Below are 17,824 nucleotides of genomic sequence, written 5' to 3'. Positions count from 1 at the left end.
AAGCAAATTTCTGCTTTCAATTTCAAACTGAATTTGGTAGCCATAGTTGAAAGGGTAAAAGAAGTTTGGCAAATAAAAACTTCTATATTGTAAATCAACAATTTTACTGGCAGTGTCCTCTCTGCTGTCTTTCAATTCATATGCCAGGAACTGCTCAGCTACCGTTACGCAGATCAACAGGTCTGCAAATGTTGAGCAGGTATCTCAAGCATGCATATTCTCCAGCAGAGAGTTGCTTCAACACATGCTGCACTCCAATACCACAGGATGAATGAGATTTGTTTATATCTTTACATCTGTTAGCTTTAATGTGTTTGGGCGTGGTGCTGTGCCCAGAAGCTGCATAAGCAAATGTGTATTTTCTCTCAGAAGTTGCCAACTCTTTTTAAAAAAAAGCTGTTCCTTTCAAATTGGTGGATAAAAATAAAGACGTGACAGAAACTGAGGTTTGCTCTTTCTTTTGTTTGAAGTGTAGTTCGAGAAGCACTGTTTTCCTAGCCACTTGCTTGTTCTTCTGTGGTAAACCGGCTGCCAACAGCAACACAGTACAACCAATGTTCCCTGTAATTCTTTTTGGGGCCACGCAGGCCATTCAAAATACCACACAGGCACGGTTTTTGCATTGAAAAGCCGGATGCGCAGGATCCCTGGAGCGCTGCGTGGCCACGTAGCTTAAAGGGAACATTGAGTACAACATTCTCATGAAGGATTACAGGTGTCTATGATGTTCCCTGACAAAATAATCAGCAGATTCCAGCCACCCTGCAGATTTGTATTGGTACAGCCTACGGTGACAAAATGCTCAAGAATTTCTCCTCGTTTTCATGCTTGTACGGATTATGTTCTTGTTTGCATTACACACCTCTGGAACTCTGCTCTTTGAACTCTGCGAATTCACTTGTCATTATGTCAAGTTATCAGTTACGCCTTTGAGAGTGTATAAAGCTACATTCTTGGTGATCCAGTTTCCTCTCAAATCGCTATTACTGGCGATCAAGGAGTATTTATGCACAACTTTCACTCGGATTTGGGGAGTGGGGGGTGGGGGGTGGGAAGGGCAGGGGTGAGTAGCTCCCGATAGGGTAGATTGTGCATGGTTTGTGAAAGTTGATTGTGAAGGAGCGTGCTTGTTGAGTCTTCCTCATTCCACACTATGTTCTACCTCCCACTCTTGCTTCTCCATATCAACTAATTCCACCACTCAACATCAAGTCCAATCCACTATATTGCTGATGATTCCACTCTATATGCATTCCCAGTGTCTGAATCACTGCATCGTGATATTCTCCACGCTATTGAATGGGGCAGTGAAAACCTTGTTTCTTTCAAAAATGGGTGCAAAGTAGAGAAAAAGTAAGTGCTAATCCTTGGCCCCCATTTAACTCCTGAATAGCATTGCATTGCATCCAAACTGGGACGAAGAAACACCAACAGATAGGTTGCACCATCACATTTTCTACCAGCTCACAGAACATTACATAGCTATTTCCACGTTCAACAAAACGCACCACACACAGTCATGGAGCCTTTAGAATCCCAGAACGCTTCTTCTCTTAGGCCTGCACCCCGTAATATTTAAATCACGCCAGACAGGAAGTCTGGGAACTTGTGGTTGCACTCCAGGTACAGTGTTCATAAGGTGCTCCCAATCAGTGCTGGGAAGAGGAAGATCGGCCCTTGTTTCTTCATGTCTCTCGCAAGTTTAGCCAACAGCCAGTACTTTTGAAAGCAGCCCTTTTAATCATCCTTCATGGAACCTATTGAGTGGGGTGGTCTGCACAAAACTTCCTCAATAGGGTTTTAAATGTTTTATTCTCTCTTTCCTCCGTCCCCGATGATTGGGGATGGTGGGAGATGTGCAATTTGTGGATACTACACATAGCCTTTTGTAGTTCTCAAACATTCTTTCCTGTAAAATGCAACCCCTGATCACCATCCACCTGGAGAGGCAATTCTCCACCTAAAGACCACCTCACTCTATGGGTTAATCATCTCCCTACGTGTCTTATGGCTATCAGAGCGACCTCTCATTCCAATACAGGTATTTCCCCATACAGGCCGTCACGAGGCATCGATCCGGACACCAGGGTACCTACTGATCCTTTCGGCCACCCCTTCGTGCAGGTGGGCGATGCTTAGGTTGCCAAAATGATGGGCTACGTAGATAACACTGATATGTACGCGGTCCAGCAGTTGGGGAAAATCCAGGAAGCAGATTAAAAGATATTTCGATGAGAAGGTACAACCGTTCGAGTACAATGTAGGAGCTGCGTTGATGGTAATGGATTATGGGAAATAGAACCAGCAAGCCAGATCTAGCACTGATTGGGTGGCTGGGGGAGCTGCCGCAGGAGCAGTATTTAACAGATTGGATACAGAAAATCAGTATTATCATCAGGGAAGAACGACAGGACAACTGAAGAAGTTATTAACTAAAATAAATTGGAGTAATCAGGACCTGATCGATGAGGGGTCAGAGGGTCTTTGTCCTGTAATGAAATAGTCCAGGGTGTTAATGGGTAAAACGACAGAAGATCAGTGGGAGACGTTCAAAAAAGAATTCAAGGTGATACAGAACCAGTTTATACCCCTGAGGGGCAACAGCTCCACTTGCCCAAAAAACCCAGCCATGGACGACTAAAGAGGTAAGGGACAGCGTCAAACCAAAAGAAAAATCATACAAAAATGCAAGAAATAATATATATCCTGGCGACTGGGAAAGATACAAAGAACAGCAAAGGGTCACAAAATAGATAGGAAGAGCACGAAAAGAAACTTGCAAGGGATATCAAAATCAACACAAAGAATTTTTACAATTATATTAGGAACACGAGGGTAGTCAGGAGCAACGTTGGCCCCTAACAAACTGAAAGCGGTGATATTGTCAATGATAATAAGGAAATGGCGGACATGTTGAATAATTACTTTGCGTCAGTATTTACAGTAGAAGAGGATAGCATGCTGGAAATCCCAAGGAAACTAATATTAAATCAGGGACTGGGACTCAATAAAATTAACATAAGTAAAATAACAGTAATGAAGAAAATAATGTCATTAAAGAGTGACAAATCCCCAGGACCTGATGGTTTCCATCCCAGGGTTTAAAGGAAGTAGGTGAGCACTTTGCAGATGCTCTAAAACTATAAGCTTCCAAAGTTCTCACAATTCAGGAATCATTCCTTTAGGTTGAAAAATTGCGCATGTCACTCTGCTATTTAAGAATGGCGAGAGAGGGAAACCAGGGAATTATAGACCAGTTATAGCCTAACATCTGTTGTTGGGAAATTGCTAGAATCTATAATTACGTATAGGGTGACTGAACACCTTGAAAATTTCAGTTGATCAGAGAGAGCCAGCATGGATTTGTGAAAGGTAGGTCATGCCTGACAAACCTGATTGAATTTTTTGAGGAGGTGACTAAAGTAGTGGACAGGGGAAAGTATATGAATGTTATTTATATGGACTTCCAGAAGGCATTTGATAAGAGACTGTTAACTAAGGAAGAAGCCCACAGAATTGAGAGCAAATTATTGACCTGGCTAGGAAATTAGCTGAACGGCAGGAGACAGGCAGTAGGGATAATGGGTAGGTACTCAAATTGGCAGGTAGTGACTAGTGGTGTCCCGCAGGGATCTGTTTGGGGCCTTAACTATTCACAGTATTTATTAACGACATAGATGATGGCATAGAAAATCATATATCCAAATTTTCAGATGAGACAAAGATGTAGATGGAAGCAAAAAATTACAAAGGGATATTGACAGATTAAGTGAATGGGCAAAACTGTGGCAAATGGATTTCAATGCAGCCAAATATGAGGTCATCCACTTTGGACCTAAAAAGGATACTTTCTAAATGGTGAAAAGCTAAAAACAGTGGGGGTCCAAAGAGACTTGGGGGGTCCAGGTACATAGATCATTAAAATGTCATGAACAGGTACAGGAAATAATCAAAACGGCTAATGGAATGCTGGCCTTTATATCGAGAGGACTAGTATACAAGGAGGTAGAAGTTATGCTGCAGCTACACAAAACCCTGGTTAGACCACACCTGGAGTACTGAGAGCAGTTCTGGGCACCACACCTTAGGAAGGATATACTGGTCTTGGAGGGAGTGCAGCGTAGGTTTACCAGAATGATACCCAGACTTCAAAGGTTAAATTACGAGGAAAGATTACACAATAGGGTTGCATTCCCTAGAATTTAGAAGGTTAAGGGGTGATCTGATCAAAGTGTTCAAGATATTAAGGGGAACAGATCGGGTAGATAGAGAGAAACTATTTCTGCTGGTTGGGGATTCTAAGACTAGGGGGCATAGTCTAAAAATTAGAGCCAGATCTTTCAGGGGTGAAATTAGGAAACATTTCTACATACAAAGTGTGGTAGAAGTTTGGAACTCTCTTCCGCAAATGGCAATTGATGCTAGATCAATTGTTAATTTTAAATTGGAGATTGATAGCTTTTTGTTAACCAAAGGATATGGGCCAAAGGCGGGTATATGGAGTTAGGTCACAGATCAGCCATGATCTCACTGAATGGCAGAACAGGCTCAAGGGGCTCAATGTTCTCCTGTTCCTATGTCCACGCAAACCAGGATAAGATTAACAAAATCATATACAATCAAGGGACCATTGCATCTCAGGCCTCTAGGGTGGTGGTGTGTAGCATGTATTTGAGCCATTGGCAAGAGAGAATAACAGAAGGGCTGAGAGACATAGTCGAGGGAAAATTACCCACTTAGGTAACAGGTAAACAACTGATTAAGTGGTTACCAAGCAAAACTAACCTGTGTCTAGCCAGATTCTTTGCGAAGGTGTAGATTGCTGAAGTGCCCTGCAAACACCGTGGGGCTCAGAAAATCTTTGGATTATTGATTGTGCTCCCTAGCCTGGGCAATCAATCTGGCCTACCTTTATTTTCCGTACAGTTGGTGGGGCGGTTAGAAGGAACTACAGGTAGACTACCCTTTATCCGAACTTCCGAAAACCGAAACCCTCTAAAAACCGAAGGTTTTTTCGTTCAGCGTAAGTCGTGCGCACGACATGACCAGAGTGGCGCACGACTTACGCTGAGCAGGGCAGAGGGTCACTGAGTTCCCTCCTGGGTAGGAGATTGCAAGCCGAGCTGGGCAGTGTGAAGGAGGTATACCGGGAGAGTGAACCCAACAATACAGCGGCCCGTCCGATAGCTGCAGCGGCCTGGCCGATATTCTTTTCTCCCCCCCTGACCCCCGACGACCCCCACCCTTTCGGATAAGGGATAGTGTATCCTTTATCCGCACTTCCGAAAACCGAAATCCTCTGAAAACCGAAAGTGTTTTCGTTCAGCGTAAGTCGTGCGCACGACCCCGACCGACCCCCACCCCCGACCCCCGCCAAATTTCCCAGTCTTATAAAATACCTTCCGAAATCCGAAATTTTCCGAAAACCGAAACACGGCTGGTCCCGAGGTTTTCGGATAAAGGATAGTCTACCTGTACCTTAAATGAATTCTATCAACCCCCGCCCTATTTGGTCTTGGGTGAACTTTCAATTTTGTGCTCAACAGGGTGATGCCTGGGCTTGTGAAACGAAGTACACTCAGGACCAGCAGTCATCCGGATATACGTTCGCCAATGAATCATCGCTCTGTATCATGTGGGTAACGTCCCACAGGCAGGGTACTCGCATTGCTTACCAAGGGAATGGGAATTACTATTGCACGGCCACAGAGAAGGCTTCCACACATGGAGGTAGAGACTGTCCACTTATGCAGTCCATGAAATGTGCAACCCACTCCCATATGTTCAAACTAGGGTCACTTCGGTTACTGTAGTTGATCATTACATCACCAGACTGCAGCTCCGTGGGGACATGACAGAGAAAGCACTACAGGCTGTAATTCGATTCGGGCACCCATTATCATCCAGTCTTAAAAGCGTTTTGAATAGAAGTGTTACCTCTCAAAAATCTGTTTAAAATGCAACAGGCTAACAAGGAAGTGGAGAAAGCTATACAAACCCTTGGGGCTAAATCATGGTCGGAGAATGTCTATACTGCTGGTGAATCTCCATGGGCATGTTTGGTGCGATATGCTTTCCTGATCATACAAGTTCTGGGAACCGTATCACTAATCGTGTCTACCTGTTGGATCCACAGATGGGTCTCCAAGTTAAAAGAGAATACACACCATTCCAAGCCATTGCCCTATTGGACTAAATTGATTAAATAAATGAAGGGTCGAAGACTTGGGGGACTAAATTCGGTTGATTTGCGCCTCCCGTTAGGCGCAAATCAACTAGCGCATGAGCACGGCGCCGCTAACACCTCCCGTGAAATTCAGTGGGTGTTAGCGACGGCATTAACCGTTAGTGCCGGGCGGCGATGACGTCGTCGTTGTGTGCAGCGCCCCGCTCGCGCCCTGGCTGTAATATTGGGTGGCGCCCCCCGACTTACCGCCGGACGCTATGTCTGCCAGGGTCAAGGGGTCCTACCTGTGGCTGGGGTGGCGCTAGTTAAAGGGAGGTGGCGGGCGGCCATTTTTGTTGCTGGTTGCCTGTCAGCACCTGTCCCCGGCCCCCATGAAGCCCCCCCGCGGGGTGCCACCTGCTCTCCGTGAGCCCGGCACACCTCCCTCTTGGGGTGCTACCTGGGAAAATCCACCACGGGAGCGCTAACTTTTTCAGGGCACTAAAATTAGCGCCCCCAAGGGCGCTACCCAATTTTTATCCCTTGTTCTTCTTTCTCTTAAGGTGCTGAATCTGTAAGAATATTGGAAATAGGGGTAAATTTACATAATTTTCTTAATGCTACTAACCGTCACGCTCTGCAGGCTGTGCTGCGTATTTTGCTGAGCGTATGGCTTATTTTGCTGAATTTCAAACTGGTAACCTTTGATTAGTGACCGACCCTTGTTACCCTCACTGTGAGGCAAAGCATTTATATAACAAAAGAGGAACAACGGTTCCAAAAAGCGGAACATAATCCAAAGATAGCAATAAAACTAGGACAATGACGAGATAGTTAGACAAGTGTGGTCAGACAAACTGGCCACCTTGAAAAACAACCTTCTGAAAAGTCTTGTGGGGAGATGTAATGTTAAACAAGCTGACCATCTTGAATTCCTTGAAAAGCAAGTTATTAATCTATAAGGGTCGGTGAATAACAATCCCATATATGGTGTGAGATTCCTGCCAGGAGGAGGCATAAAAACCCAGCGTCTTGTGTGCTCGGGGCAAAGGTAACAGCAAAGACCACCCAGCAGTCAGAAGAACACCCAACTATCGAAAGACTGCCTAGTTGTCAGAGAACTTGTAACAACTACACCACCACCTTAATTGTGAAATAACAACAGAAAATGCTGGAAAAACTCAGCAGGTCAGGCAACATCCGTGGACAGAAATTTGAGTTGACGTTTCGGGTCGAACCCTTCTTCAAAACTGGAAAGAAAAGATAGATCGGAGGCAGGGCTGCGATCAGACAAAAGAATAAAAGAAACAAAAGAAGTAAAAAAGAGACAATAAAATTGTGAGCACAGCCCAGAGATCATACGGGTGATATTGTTTTAATCTCCAATATTGCTGCGGGAGCCGATTGTTGCTTTGATCTCTGGATTATTACGATTGCCTTCTAATTTTTGATACTTTTACATGTTTGATTTAACTATTAATAAATGAGACATTGATAACCATTTGGCGTCACATCCAAATCTGTTAATGCTGCGTCTCAGATGAAGTTGAGCACTGAATGCCACGCTTAGTTTGCAAGTAACTTGCATGCATACAGGTTTGAGGAGGAATACTTGCACGCAACTGGCCCACATGAATGGGACTCGCATGTAAACTATAACAGTAGCAGTGAGGACTATGGAAAGGAAACAGAATATTGCAAATGACTGAGATTGACTTGATTCTAAAAAGTCATCAACCCATTATGCATTCATACCTGGATTGTGTCCTGAGGGTCTTGTCTGGAATTCCTCAGCATACATGGGCCTGTTTGAGTACAATGTTTCCTGCTGGGACTGTTCCTGCCTCATCTCCTCTCCCGGCTGCATATATCCAGAGCTATGGCTGGATTGAACACAAGACAGGAATCAGGAACAAATATTCAGCAATGCTACAAGCAAACTTCTTAACCAATATTCTGCACAAAAGGATTTAACGTTTCTTCTGTATTACAGTACAAAGACTTTCCTGACAAAACCACTCTTAGCAAACCAAGGCTTCACTTGAACCCAGTGTAACACTTGTAATTTTAACTGAGTGCTGAATAATCACTTGCACTGATGCACAAATTGGACACCCATGGTTCATAGCTCATAAACCATGCAGTAAATTGTAATTGATAAACATTATTTTACGATGCTGCGTAAGTTGCACGACCTTGAAAGACGGGTGAAGGGTTTAAGTGTCGTTTTGCAGTTGAGAAGATGAAGGGGTAGAAATTGGCCCTCAATGCACCCGTTTTATACCATTTCTCTGGTGTTTCCGCTGATCTTCCGCCAAAGTTACAGCTGGTGTTCGGAAAATCCTGGTGGAAATGTTATTGTTTTATGCTATATTTTTTCCCCTGCATTTGTTAACTTTTGTTATCGGCTGTGTTTTGGACATTAAGATGGGGGTACATGGGAGAGGGTCAATATTTTCAGGAACCTTCTTGTGCACACAAGTTTAAAAACCACTGCATTGTATCATTTACTGCTTGTTGATTTTATTTTTGCTGGAAACAAAGGCCCTGATTTCCCCCCAGCCGTCAGGCGGGGTTTCAGGCATGTTGGGGGGGGGGGGGGGGGGGGAGAAATCCCGAATTTGGGGGTCCCGCCACCATCCCGCCCCACGTAAGTTTCGGGGGCGACGGGTACCCGCCCCGCACTGGGACCCGCCGAAACCAGGCGGGTAGGGATTAGTGCCAATTAACTGCCTGTTAACAGGTAGTTAACAGGCAGTTTTTAGCCCAATCCCTATTTTGAGGGGTTTCGTGTGGGTTTCCCGACGGCTCCAAACCATGCCAGGTTAGAGCAGGTGGGCCGTCGGGTTGCAGGAGTTGGAGGGGTCGTGATGTCGGCGCTCAGGTGAGTGATGGGTGCATGAGTGCAAAGGTAAGTGTGTTTGGTGTGTCTAAAGTGTGTAAAGAACTTTTACTTACCTGTACTTACCTTAGCAGCCTTTCTTCCTGTAGCCGTCGGGAGCACATCACTCAGCCGGAACTGAAAGCTGAACGGCTGCGATCTGTCAAAAGTGACAGCCTTCAGCTTTGAGTGCCGGTGAGAGTTCTAACTGAGCCTGTGCAGAATGACTCAGCTTAGAACTCAAGAGTGTCAGTGTTTCACAGCTTCAAACAGCTGTGAGACACTGATATTTTATCTGTCAAGAACTCTTGATAGATGAAATTTCAGTCTGTGACGTCACCTGTTGCCGGGTGGCCCTTAATTGGCCTGCTGAGCCTGCCCAGCGGGCTCAACAAGGTCAATCAAGGGAAAATTGCACGGATTGGCTGGACGTCGAAGTAGGCGGGTCAAAAACCCGAAAGGGGAAGTCCCACCTTCTTCCCAACAGGTTCGGCAAAATCTACCCCAAAAGAAATTAGCCCAAAACATATAATGAGAAAGGTTCAGAGTCAGAATTCTGTTGTACTTTGCAGGCTGGGAGCGCGTAAAGGGGACTCAGGTGTGGCGGTCAGTAAGAATATTCCTTTCTGCTGGGCAAGACTTTCGATGCACTGGGTCATTAAACCTGGAACAGAAATATGTGAGATTTGAGGCCATAAACTGTTGAGCAAAATTTGGAAAATTCCACTTGAGCGTCATTTCCTTTCATGCGCCTGAGGGAGAGTATATCGATAATAAAATGTTAAAGTAGAGCCACTTAATGCTACATTTAAACTCCTTGGCCGAATCGGTCGCCAGGTCTACTGGCTTGCACTCTCTGTTTGCCTTGCAATCAGGTGCACTCTGCATAAAAAATGTGGCTGAGACAGCAAATGAGCTTGTAAGCAATGAATGGAAAATAGTGTCTGGGTTAAAAAATGTACTCTACTCACTGAGATTGAACAGATTGTAAACATGTTAGATATTGGGGACGGACTGCTGCTCTTCAGGCATTGCGTGTGCTTTCATTGCACGGAGTTAAACTTTGTGCCATAATCAGATCATTAACATATTATCGCAGGGCAACTGACAGATTTCTACCCATGCTAACGGAGTGTCCAACAGCAGGAGAATACCCAGAGCAGGCGTGGAAGATGCTGTTGCCAGTCAGGGTGAAGCCACATCCATAACACCCACCAACACTACTTAAATGACTTTGGATATGTCACAGCACATACAGATCTAGGGTGTCACTGCATTCACTACAGTTGCAGGACCACCTACTGACCGAGCAGAAGCAAGTAATGTGCCGCCTCCATCCCTAGAAGCAGACACTAACGCATTACTTGTGACCATGTAAATATGTGTTGTGCCAGAATGCAGGACATAATTGATGGCCTAAAGTGCAAACACACCTGTCCAGCACGCCTCTTCTGATCCTCCTCAACCACAACCTGCAAATACATAGGGTTGCTCAGAGAGATACCTTCAGCTTGTATACAAGCACCACATAGTGAAACATTCCTGGGGAAACAGGCACAGATCGCAGACAGGATCCAGCTTTAAGAAGCTCCCAGCAAGTTCATTTCTGGCAAAGCAGCATGGGAATAGGCAGAAACAAGAACAGCGGTTACTCATAACGAGCCTAAGCAAATGAATCCACTTCAAGTGAAAGGACCCAATACATAGGAAGGGCCTTTCCAAGCAGTTTGGGTGCTCCAACCAGATTGCCAGTCTCAGCCTAGCTCCAGAATTTCACAAGTTTCTGATGAGGGCACTGCCCAGCTTCCTTGAATGGTATCTGGATACACAGAGTACATTCATTCAGCTAAATGCCAGACACACCGTTGGGAAAAAGGAAGAGCATATCGTCTTGGAAGGTCTTCAGTTTGTCTTCCTCCATTTAACGAGACAGTCTCCAGAGACCCATCTTCTCCAACTGTTCTCTCAAGCAGAAAGCTTTGCTGCTGACTCCAAAGGTCAGAGGAGGGATCCAATAAAGATCGTCCAGTGATCTGTATTTCAATTCTGACTTGCAGGGCTCTGGATTTTCAAAACTGCAGAGTACATAGCACTTTAGAAGAAGACAGGTCCAAGCCATTTCCCAGCCTCTGTTTGGTAAGTTTTTCCCCATTTGATGAGTGTCTTAGCACATAAAGCTAAACAGGGGTTCCCAACCGGGGGCCCGCGAAAAGATTTCATGGGGTCTGCCACTGGGTTTATCCCATCAATATACAGAGGAGACTACCAACGTTGATGGCATAAACATCAGTAGTCTCCACTGTATACTGAGACGAGTGGAATAATGTCACCTATACAAAGACTTTACAGACACAGTCAATTCAGGTCCTTGCTGTTGGACACCATTTGAATGTTTAGACAAATCCCTTTGCTTGTCACTGACTTTTACAGCATTATTTATCTTGGTAAGTTTCTTTTTGATCCAGCCCTAATCGCTTCCACGTTTATAAACCACTGGCCACTTTTAACCATAGTGGAAAGTTATAACTTCTCTTCCGGGGATTAAAACCGGAGTTGGGAGTAGGGAAATCCGCGAGTTAGTCCGGCATTGCGTGGGCTGAGGTAGTGAGAGTCTTCCTTTCAAACCTTTTCTTTCCCCTCATGCGGAGCCACCCTATGTTGGTTGGAAGCCGCTCGCGCGTTTGAAAAGAGTGCCGTCAATGCAGAGTGCGCATGCGCCAACGTGGCCTTTGGGGGGGGGGGGGGGGGGGGCGAAGGAAAGAAAGAGACTTTCCAGTCTCTGGGCCTGTGGCAAGGCCATAATAATCGGGATCCGGTGTGACTCTCTCCTTCAATGTCTTCAGTCTGAGTTAATAAAATGGCTGACGGTATTATCACTATTTTCCTCGTACCTCAGACTCAGCTTTATATTCATGGCCATGTGCTTCTCTGATGGACGGATAGACCTAGTCTGGGTGCTCGTGTCCTTTGAGATATCGCTGGTTATTTGTGAAAGGTTTGGGGAGAAAGGGGGGGCACTGCCTTTGTCACTAAAGGATTTATAGAGGTCGGGTGGATAAAGTTGCTCAGGGCCTTATTTATTTCTCCATTTCTCTCATGTGCCATCTGCCTCTGCGCTGTTAATTCAAGTCGCTGACTTTCACCGCCGTGTTGGGGTTTGGTATTGAAATAAGAGGGAAGTTCTGTTTCCGAAATGGAGGACGTGGACCTGAAATTTTAGTCCAGTCCGACCGAGTGTGCACAAATCGAGCCTGTAGTGAGCACTGCGTTTGTTGCTCCTGATTCATTTCCGGTTCAGCAAATGGCTGATGTGGTGGAGCAGACCCTGGACAATAAATGTAAATTTAGGATAAAAACAGAAAATGTTGAAGAAACTCAGCAGATCAGGCAGCATCTGTGGAGAGAGAAACAGAGTTATCATTTCAGGTCTGAAACGTTAACTCTGTTTCTCTTTCCACAGATGCTGCCTGACCTGCTGAATATTTACAGCATTTTCTGTTTTTATTTCAGATTTCTAGGATCCGCAGTATTTTGCTTATGTAAATTTAGGACTTAATAAATTCTTCCTTACGTAAGGTCTAACAGGCTATTAATAATTAATAACAAATTCTTTTTTACATAAAAAATACTTGTGTAGTGTTACAGGGGTCCATGGAATTTTTATAACACAGGAGGGGAGCCTCAGAAGTAAAAAGGTTGATAACCCCTGGTCTGGTGGACATTTTCCATATAAAAGTTTGAGACTTCAAAAGACAGATTCATGGCTAACTATTTTTCTCACCCCTCTCCAAACTAACTGTTTTGTTGATTACTGATTTGAAATGGCATTGGTTAATTTCTTACCTGTGCAGGTGACCCGCTCCAGAAGGTGGGTTCATTCCTGTCTCTTCATACCTCTGGTGAGCCAAAGAGAAAGATCAGGATTTTAACAACTAATAACATTGACACATTGCTAGCCTCCAATATTTCATTTTCAAAATGGCTGATAGCTGTCAAAAGCAAAGAGAAGATACCAGACATAAAGTTAATGAATGATTCATGAAAATTGGTTGCGTTTAGCATGCCTCTCCTCTCCTTCCCCCTCCTGCACCAGTGGTTTCTCACCCTCGCCATTTTAACTTGTAATCAGTTTGTTACCATTTTTCCCCAATCGCAACTATGATGATTATTCAGATGTACACACTGTGTTAATGGTCACTGGTTATTAAATTACCCCTTTTAATTCAACAGAGACGACTACAAATATAGACAATATGATCCATCTGAACAGACATCACACGTGATTTGCAGGAAATTACAGGAAACTTTCGATTTACCGGCACCTAAATAACCGGAAATCTCGGTTAACTGGCAAAATTCAGGAGTAGGTTGGTAAGTTTTATTACTTGCCTTCCTCAATCTGTTGCTGTGCAAGGGTGTGGCTGCAGCTGTTGCTAAGCTACAGAGACGCTTGGAGCTTGTGGCCATTGTTCTGAACCTGGCAACAGGGTTTGTTGCTTTATACGGAGCTCTCAGCTCCGTATCTTTTACTATAGCTTTCGGTTATCCGGAATTGTTGATGAACCTGCACCACGTCGGTCCCGTCGGTGCCGGATAAAAAAAAGTTTCCTGTAGAACCCAAGGGCTGGATCCTGGGAGACCAAGGATACCCGTTGCCACCTTGCAGCGTCACCGCACGCCAGCCGAGCATAAATACAGTGCAGTGCCTGCCTCCACCAGATCCATCATCGATGCACACCATTGATGTGCTGAAGTCGTGCTTCTGGCACCTCAAAAAACTCTGGAGGGGGTTGGGGGGGAAGTGAGCGGGAATGTCCTACATTGTAACCGAGCAAAGCTTCCAACATCATCGGGTCTGCTGCATTCTCCATAACGTACCATTCAGTAGGTGCAGCAAAAACCTTCAGAAGAGCAGCTCGAGGATGGTGCAGAGGAGCCTGAAGAGGCAGCAATACAAGCACCTTTGTCAGCTGCAAGAGTTATTCACCAGGCCTTAATACAGGGCACTTTCTCCTAAAGAACCCTTACCATTTCCAAACCACCCATCATCTTTCCATCTCCTGCAATCAATCACAATCTCAACACCTGCCAGGCCAGCTCACACCTCTTCACACAGCACATTTCTTCACAAATTAATCTCTATGCAAACCCTGTAACTACTGTTTGACATTTTTTCCGTAATGAGTGCCCTTTACCACAGTGCTTCCCCATCCTATTATGTTGTGTGTGACAACCTAATCTGGTGTTGCAATCCCCATGGCCGCAAGTGGTAGGATGGTGGCTAAGTGGATGCTACCTATGCGGTTTGGATAGGAAATTAAAGTACAAGTCAACACACGCTGTCCTCCGTGGCCCTTCTAAGACCAATACTGGCTGAGGCCTGTAAACAACTTGCTGTCTGCCATCTCAGACCATAATGGAAACTGAAGAGGTACAAAAAAAAACTGTAGAGGTCCGGGTCTGTGACCTTCTGTTTCGTTAGCAACATCAGCACCAGCTAGAAGATGGTCTTAACCCTACATTAGCTGGACATCGTACCCAGACTCTAGTGAAGCCAGGGCTCAAACCATACTTTTAAATGCTCATTTTGAAAACAATGGAAAGCAAGGAGTTTAAGAATAGAGGTCACTGCACTCTGTCAGAAACTGATGAAAAAGGCCAACAAAAACCATATTAACTGCTAGATGGAGACTTGGCTCATTAACTGTCCATATTGTAATAGCATACATAAACACCCCATGGAAAGAACTTCCTTTGTACCAGCATAGAAGTGTTTTCGGTTAGCCGATAAGAACGCATGGCTAAATAAAGGTTGGAAAACTGGATGCTATGGATTGTATACTAGTTGTCACTACCTTAGTATTGAGACATTTTAAGTGCGATCAATGATTTGTAATGAGAATTTCCAACCAGGCCAGTTGTAATTACAATGGGCTTGGGGACTGAGTGATGTACTTAGACACTGGCCCGTCGGCTCTGGGATCTGGGTGCAAATCCTGCTCAGACTGACGAAGTGCAAGTCTCCCCTGCATGTAAAGATCCCAAGTGGATTGAGTTTGGACAGCCTCAATCCAGTTCCTGGCAGCTCCTCACCTCTCCAATATAAAACGCAATCTCACTCAGATCACTGCCACTTAATCACTGCTAGCTATATTTTATCATCCCAATGTTTAGAGATATTGGATGAAAATTAATTAAGCCAAAATAAAATTCTGGAGAATGATGAGGAAAAAAAAATTCAAAACTGATCTGACTTCAGCAGTACGTGCCATCATGGAAGTGTTTACATATGTATGAACACACTGTGTGAAATGCTTTACATGTTACGTACCGTGATATATGGATTGCTGAGACTCTGGGGTTGTTCATACACTGGTGTCCAGTGGCTGTTAGCTGACACTCTGGTTCCCCTGATAGGAGTGCTGGTAGCTGGCTGACCAAGGCTGACTGCTGACAGGACTTTTCCAGGACTACCTGGAGCTGCCAAAGCAAATGCATCATCGAGCAGAGAGTACATCTGCTGCCTTGCCTCTTCAATGGATGGCTGTGGTGGGATGTATGGCGGGGGAGCGGGAGGGGGAGGGTGAGTGTGTGACGGAGAGTGAGGTCTAGGCTCCAGAGGCAGGTCAGGGTCCGACTGCAAAACACAGAACCAGATCAAGATTAGGTCAGTGGAGCTGGGGCAATGAAAGGCGAGACAAGGTAGTGAAGTCAAACAGCATCCAACTGTTCTGTGGGAGGTGGGTGGGGGGGGGGGTTAACCCAAAACCTCTTGGTCCAACCCAGTGTTAGATCGACTATTCAAAAGGAAGTCCGTTCAGAGTCCCGTGCCCAATTTTTACGAGTCTGTGAATGGACACTGAGGCAAGTACAGAAAGAGAGAGTTACAAAATTCATCGTCAGCGTGCTTTACAAATATGGTTCAATTCACCGTTTAGGAAGTGTACAAGCTGGTGTGATGGCACAGTGAGTTGGAGCCTCAACAAACTGTGCCACAGAGTGGTAGGGCACAGGCCGGCATTGGCAATCAACTCCATAGCAAGTTCCAGATTGCAACCATGCCAACATGAGGAGGTGTGAAATGAAGACCGATAAAATCAACCTACATGCATGTTGGTCATCACAGGTGGATTCCCTCCGCCAGGATAACTGGCGCAGCCTGGCCCAGGAAATTCCAGGTACAATTTATACAACGTCATTTGGGCTTCCCTTCCTCTGAAATGGAAAGTTTTCTTTTCCTGTGGAAGCACTCTCGTAAGCCTGGCAGGAAACTGGTGTCAACTCCTCCACACTTGGGCAACGGTTTGAGTGGATGGCAGTCCAGTGGGAACTCATACAGTCAATCCTGTGTACTGTAGAGCTTCCCAAATTATCCACTTTAAGGCATAGGTGGCTGTCTTGCACCCTACGCATATGTACAAAATGGCAGCAATGATTGGATCAGGCAGCGAGTAACACATGTAAACTCTATCCACTTCAAGTTTTTGTTTTGGCAGTGTCAAAGACTGAGTAAAACAATACTAAATTAATGTGTGCTTTACCAAGGCTTAAATTTGACTCAAAATTACTGTGTACACATCTTTCACAAATTTCAGCCAAAGGGATACACACACAACTGTAGTAGAGCAGTGTGATGTGATGGGCACATTGGGATTCCAGCTCCAATCTGACAAGAGAGGTTAGACATGGGCTTCCTCCTGACATTACCCATAAGATGAGCTACAGATCCCAGATGGACTTTAACAGATAGAAGTGAAGCAGGGAGAGACAATACTTGGATGCTCTCCGGTACTTTACCACAACTGGCACAACGAACTCATATACAGCACCTATAACATAGCAAAACATCCCAAGGTGCTTCACAAAGGAGGAAGAAAGGACCATGAGCAGGAAGCAAGATAATAAGAGAGGAGGTGAAAGGCTTGTCAAAGAGATAAGTCTTGAGGAGGCCTCTGAAGGTGGGAAGAGATGTAGCAAAGTGGAGGGGCTACACAACAATGTTGGAGCCAAAGCTTGCCTGTCCTCTCATCTGGAGATGGTGCATGGACTTTAACAGAGGGGTGAGGGAAAAGTAGACATCTATAAGGCACTAAAGAAAAAGGCAGATATAATCATGGTTCTTCCATGCTTACAACATAGGCTGCATTGTTCACCCCAGGTGGCTTCTTGTAGGTCCCGTCACTGTCTGTGGTTATCAGCCTATCTTTTTCTGCATCCATCATGCTGCCATTGACCTGGTGCCTCCGTCTCTGTCGTGGAGACCTTTTGGCGCGATAACTAGAGTGAAGAAGAGCAAAAGACTCATTGGGAACCATCTAACGTCTTTGGATTTGGGGTCAAATCGCAAGGAGAGAGATTGAGACCAACAAAATTATCATATATCTATAATGAGTACAATGAATCCATGTATATAATGGCCCTGAAACTGCAGTGTCTGCGACTGCGTACTCCGAGCACGCCGTCGTATTCCCTATGAAACTCCCCGCAAGTTCCGGATTTCCGCGTGCGCTGGAGCAAGCGCGAGATCCATAACTTGTGATCCGTCAAGGTACACCTTGACAGATCATCCAAACTGCCTGAAAAATTAGTATTGCTGGTGCAGAGTTGGGCCATTTGCCCAACAACTCTTGCGACTGGTTAAAGCAGACATAGGGCCTGCTTGCATCAGCGTAAGGGTATATATAAGGCTTAAATAAAACTAAAAAATCCTCCAAAATTATGCACATACACTTTAAAATGAGTTTAAAATTATTTAACAAAAAATTAAATTTTTACTG

At 44.9% G+C, this 17,824-nt stretch overlaps 1 protein-coding gene across 3 annotated transcripts in view; it reads right to left on the bottom strand.

Moving 5' to 3' along the window:
- LOC147105992 (UPF0606 protein KIAA1549) overlaps window positions 1-17,824 on the bottom strand; it is a 319,715-nt gene that overhangs the window by 41,658 nt on the left and 260,233 nt on the right. The window contains exons 15-20 of one of the 3 annotated variants that reach the window (XM_086008618.1): window positions 17,180-17,324; window positions 15,379-15,684; window positions 12,891-12,943; window positions 10,492-10,589; window positions 8,889-8,895; window positions 7,922-8,049 (exon numbers count right to left, since the gene is read on the bottom strand). In XM_086008618.1, coding sequence (XP_085864744.1) covers window positions 7,922-8,049; window positions 8,889-8,895; window positions 10,492-10,589; window positions 12,891-12,943; window positions 15,379-15,684; window positions 17,180-17,324 — 737 coding nt within the window. The remainder of the gene's footprint in view (window positions 1-7,921; window positions 8,050-8,888; window positions 8,896-10,491; window positions 10,590-12,890; window positions 12,944-15,378; window positions 15,685-17,179; window positions 17,325-17,824) is intronic. The other 2 variants (XM_086008615.1, XM_086008617.1) reach the window with 2 other exon arrangements.

Source organism: Somniosus microcephalus, chromosome 16, assembly GCF_052327205.1.
Source record: "Somniosus microcephalus isolate GS21.2 chromosome 16, FLI_Smic_1.0, whole genome shotgun sequence".
In the NCBI taxonomy this organism is placed as follows: domain Eukaryota; kingdom Metazoa; phylum Chordata; class Chondrichthyes; order Squaliformes; family Somniosidae; genus Somniosus; species Somniosus microcephalus.
This window is presented reverse-complemented; position numbering and strand designations above follow the sequence as displayed.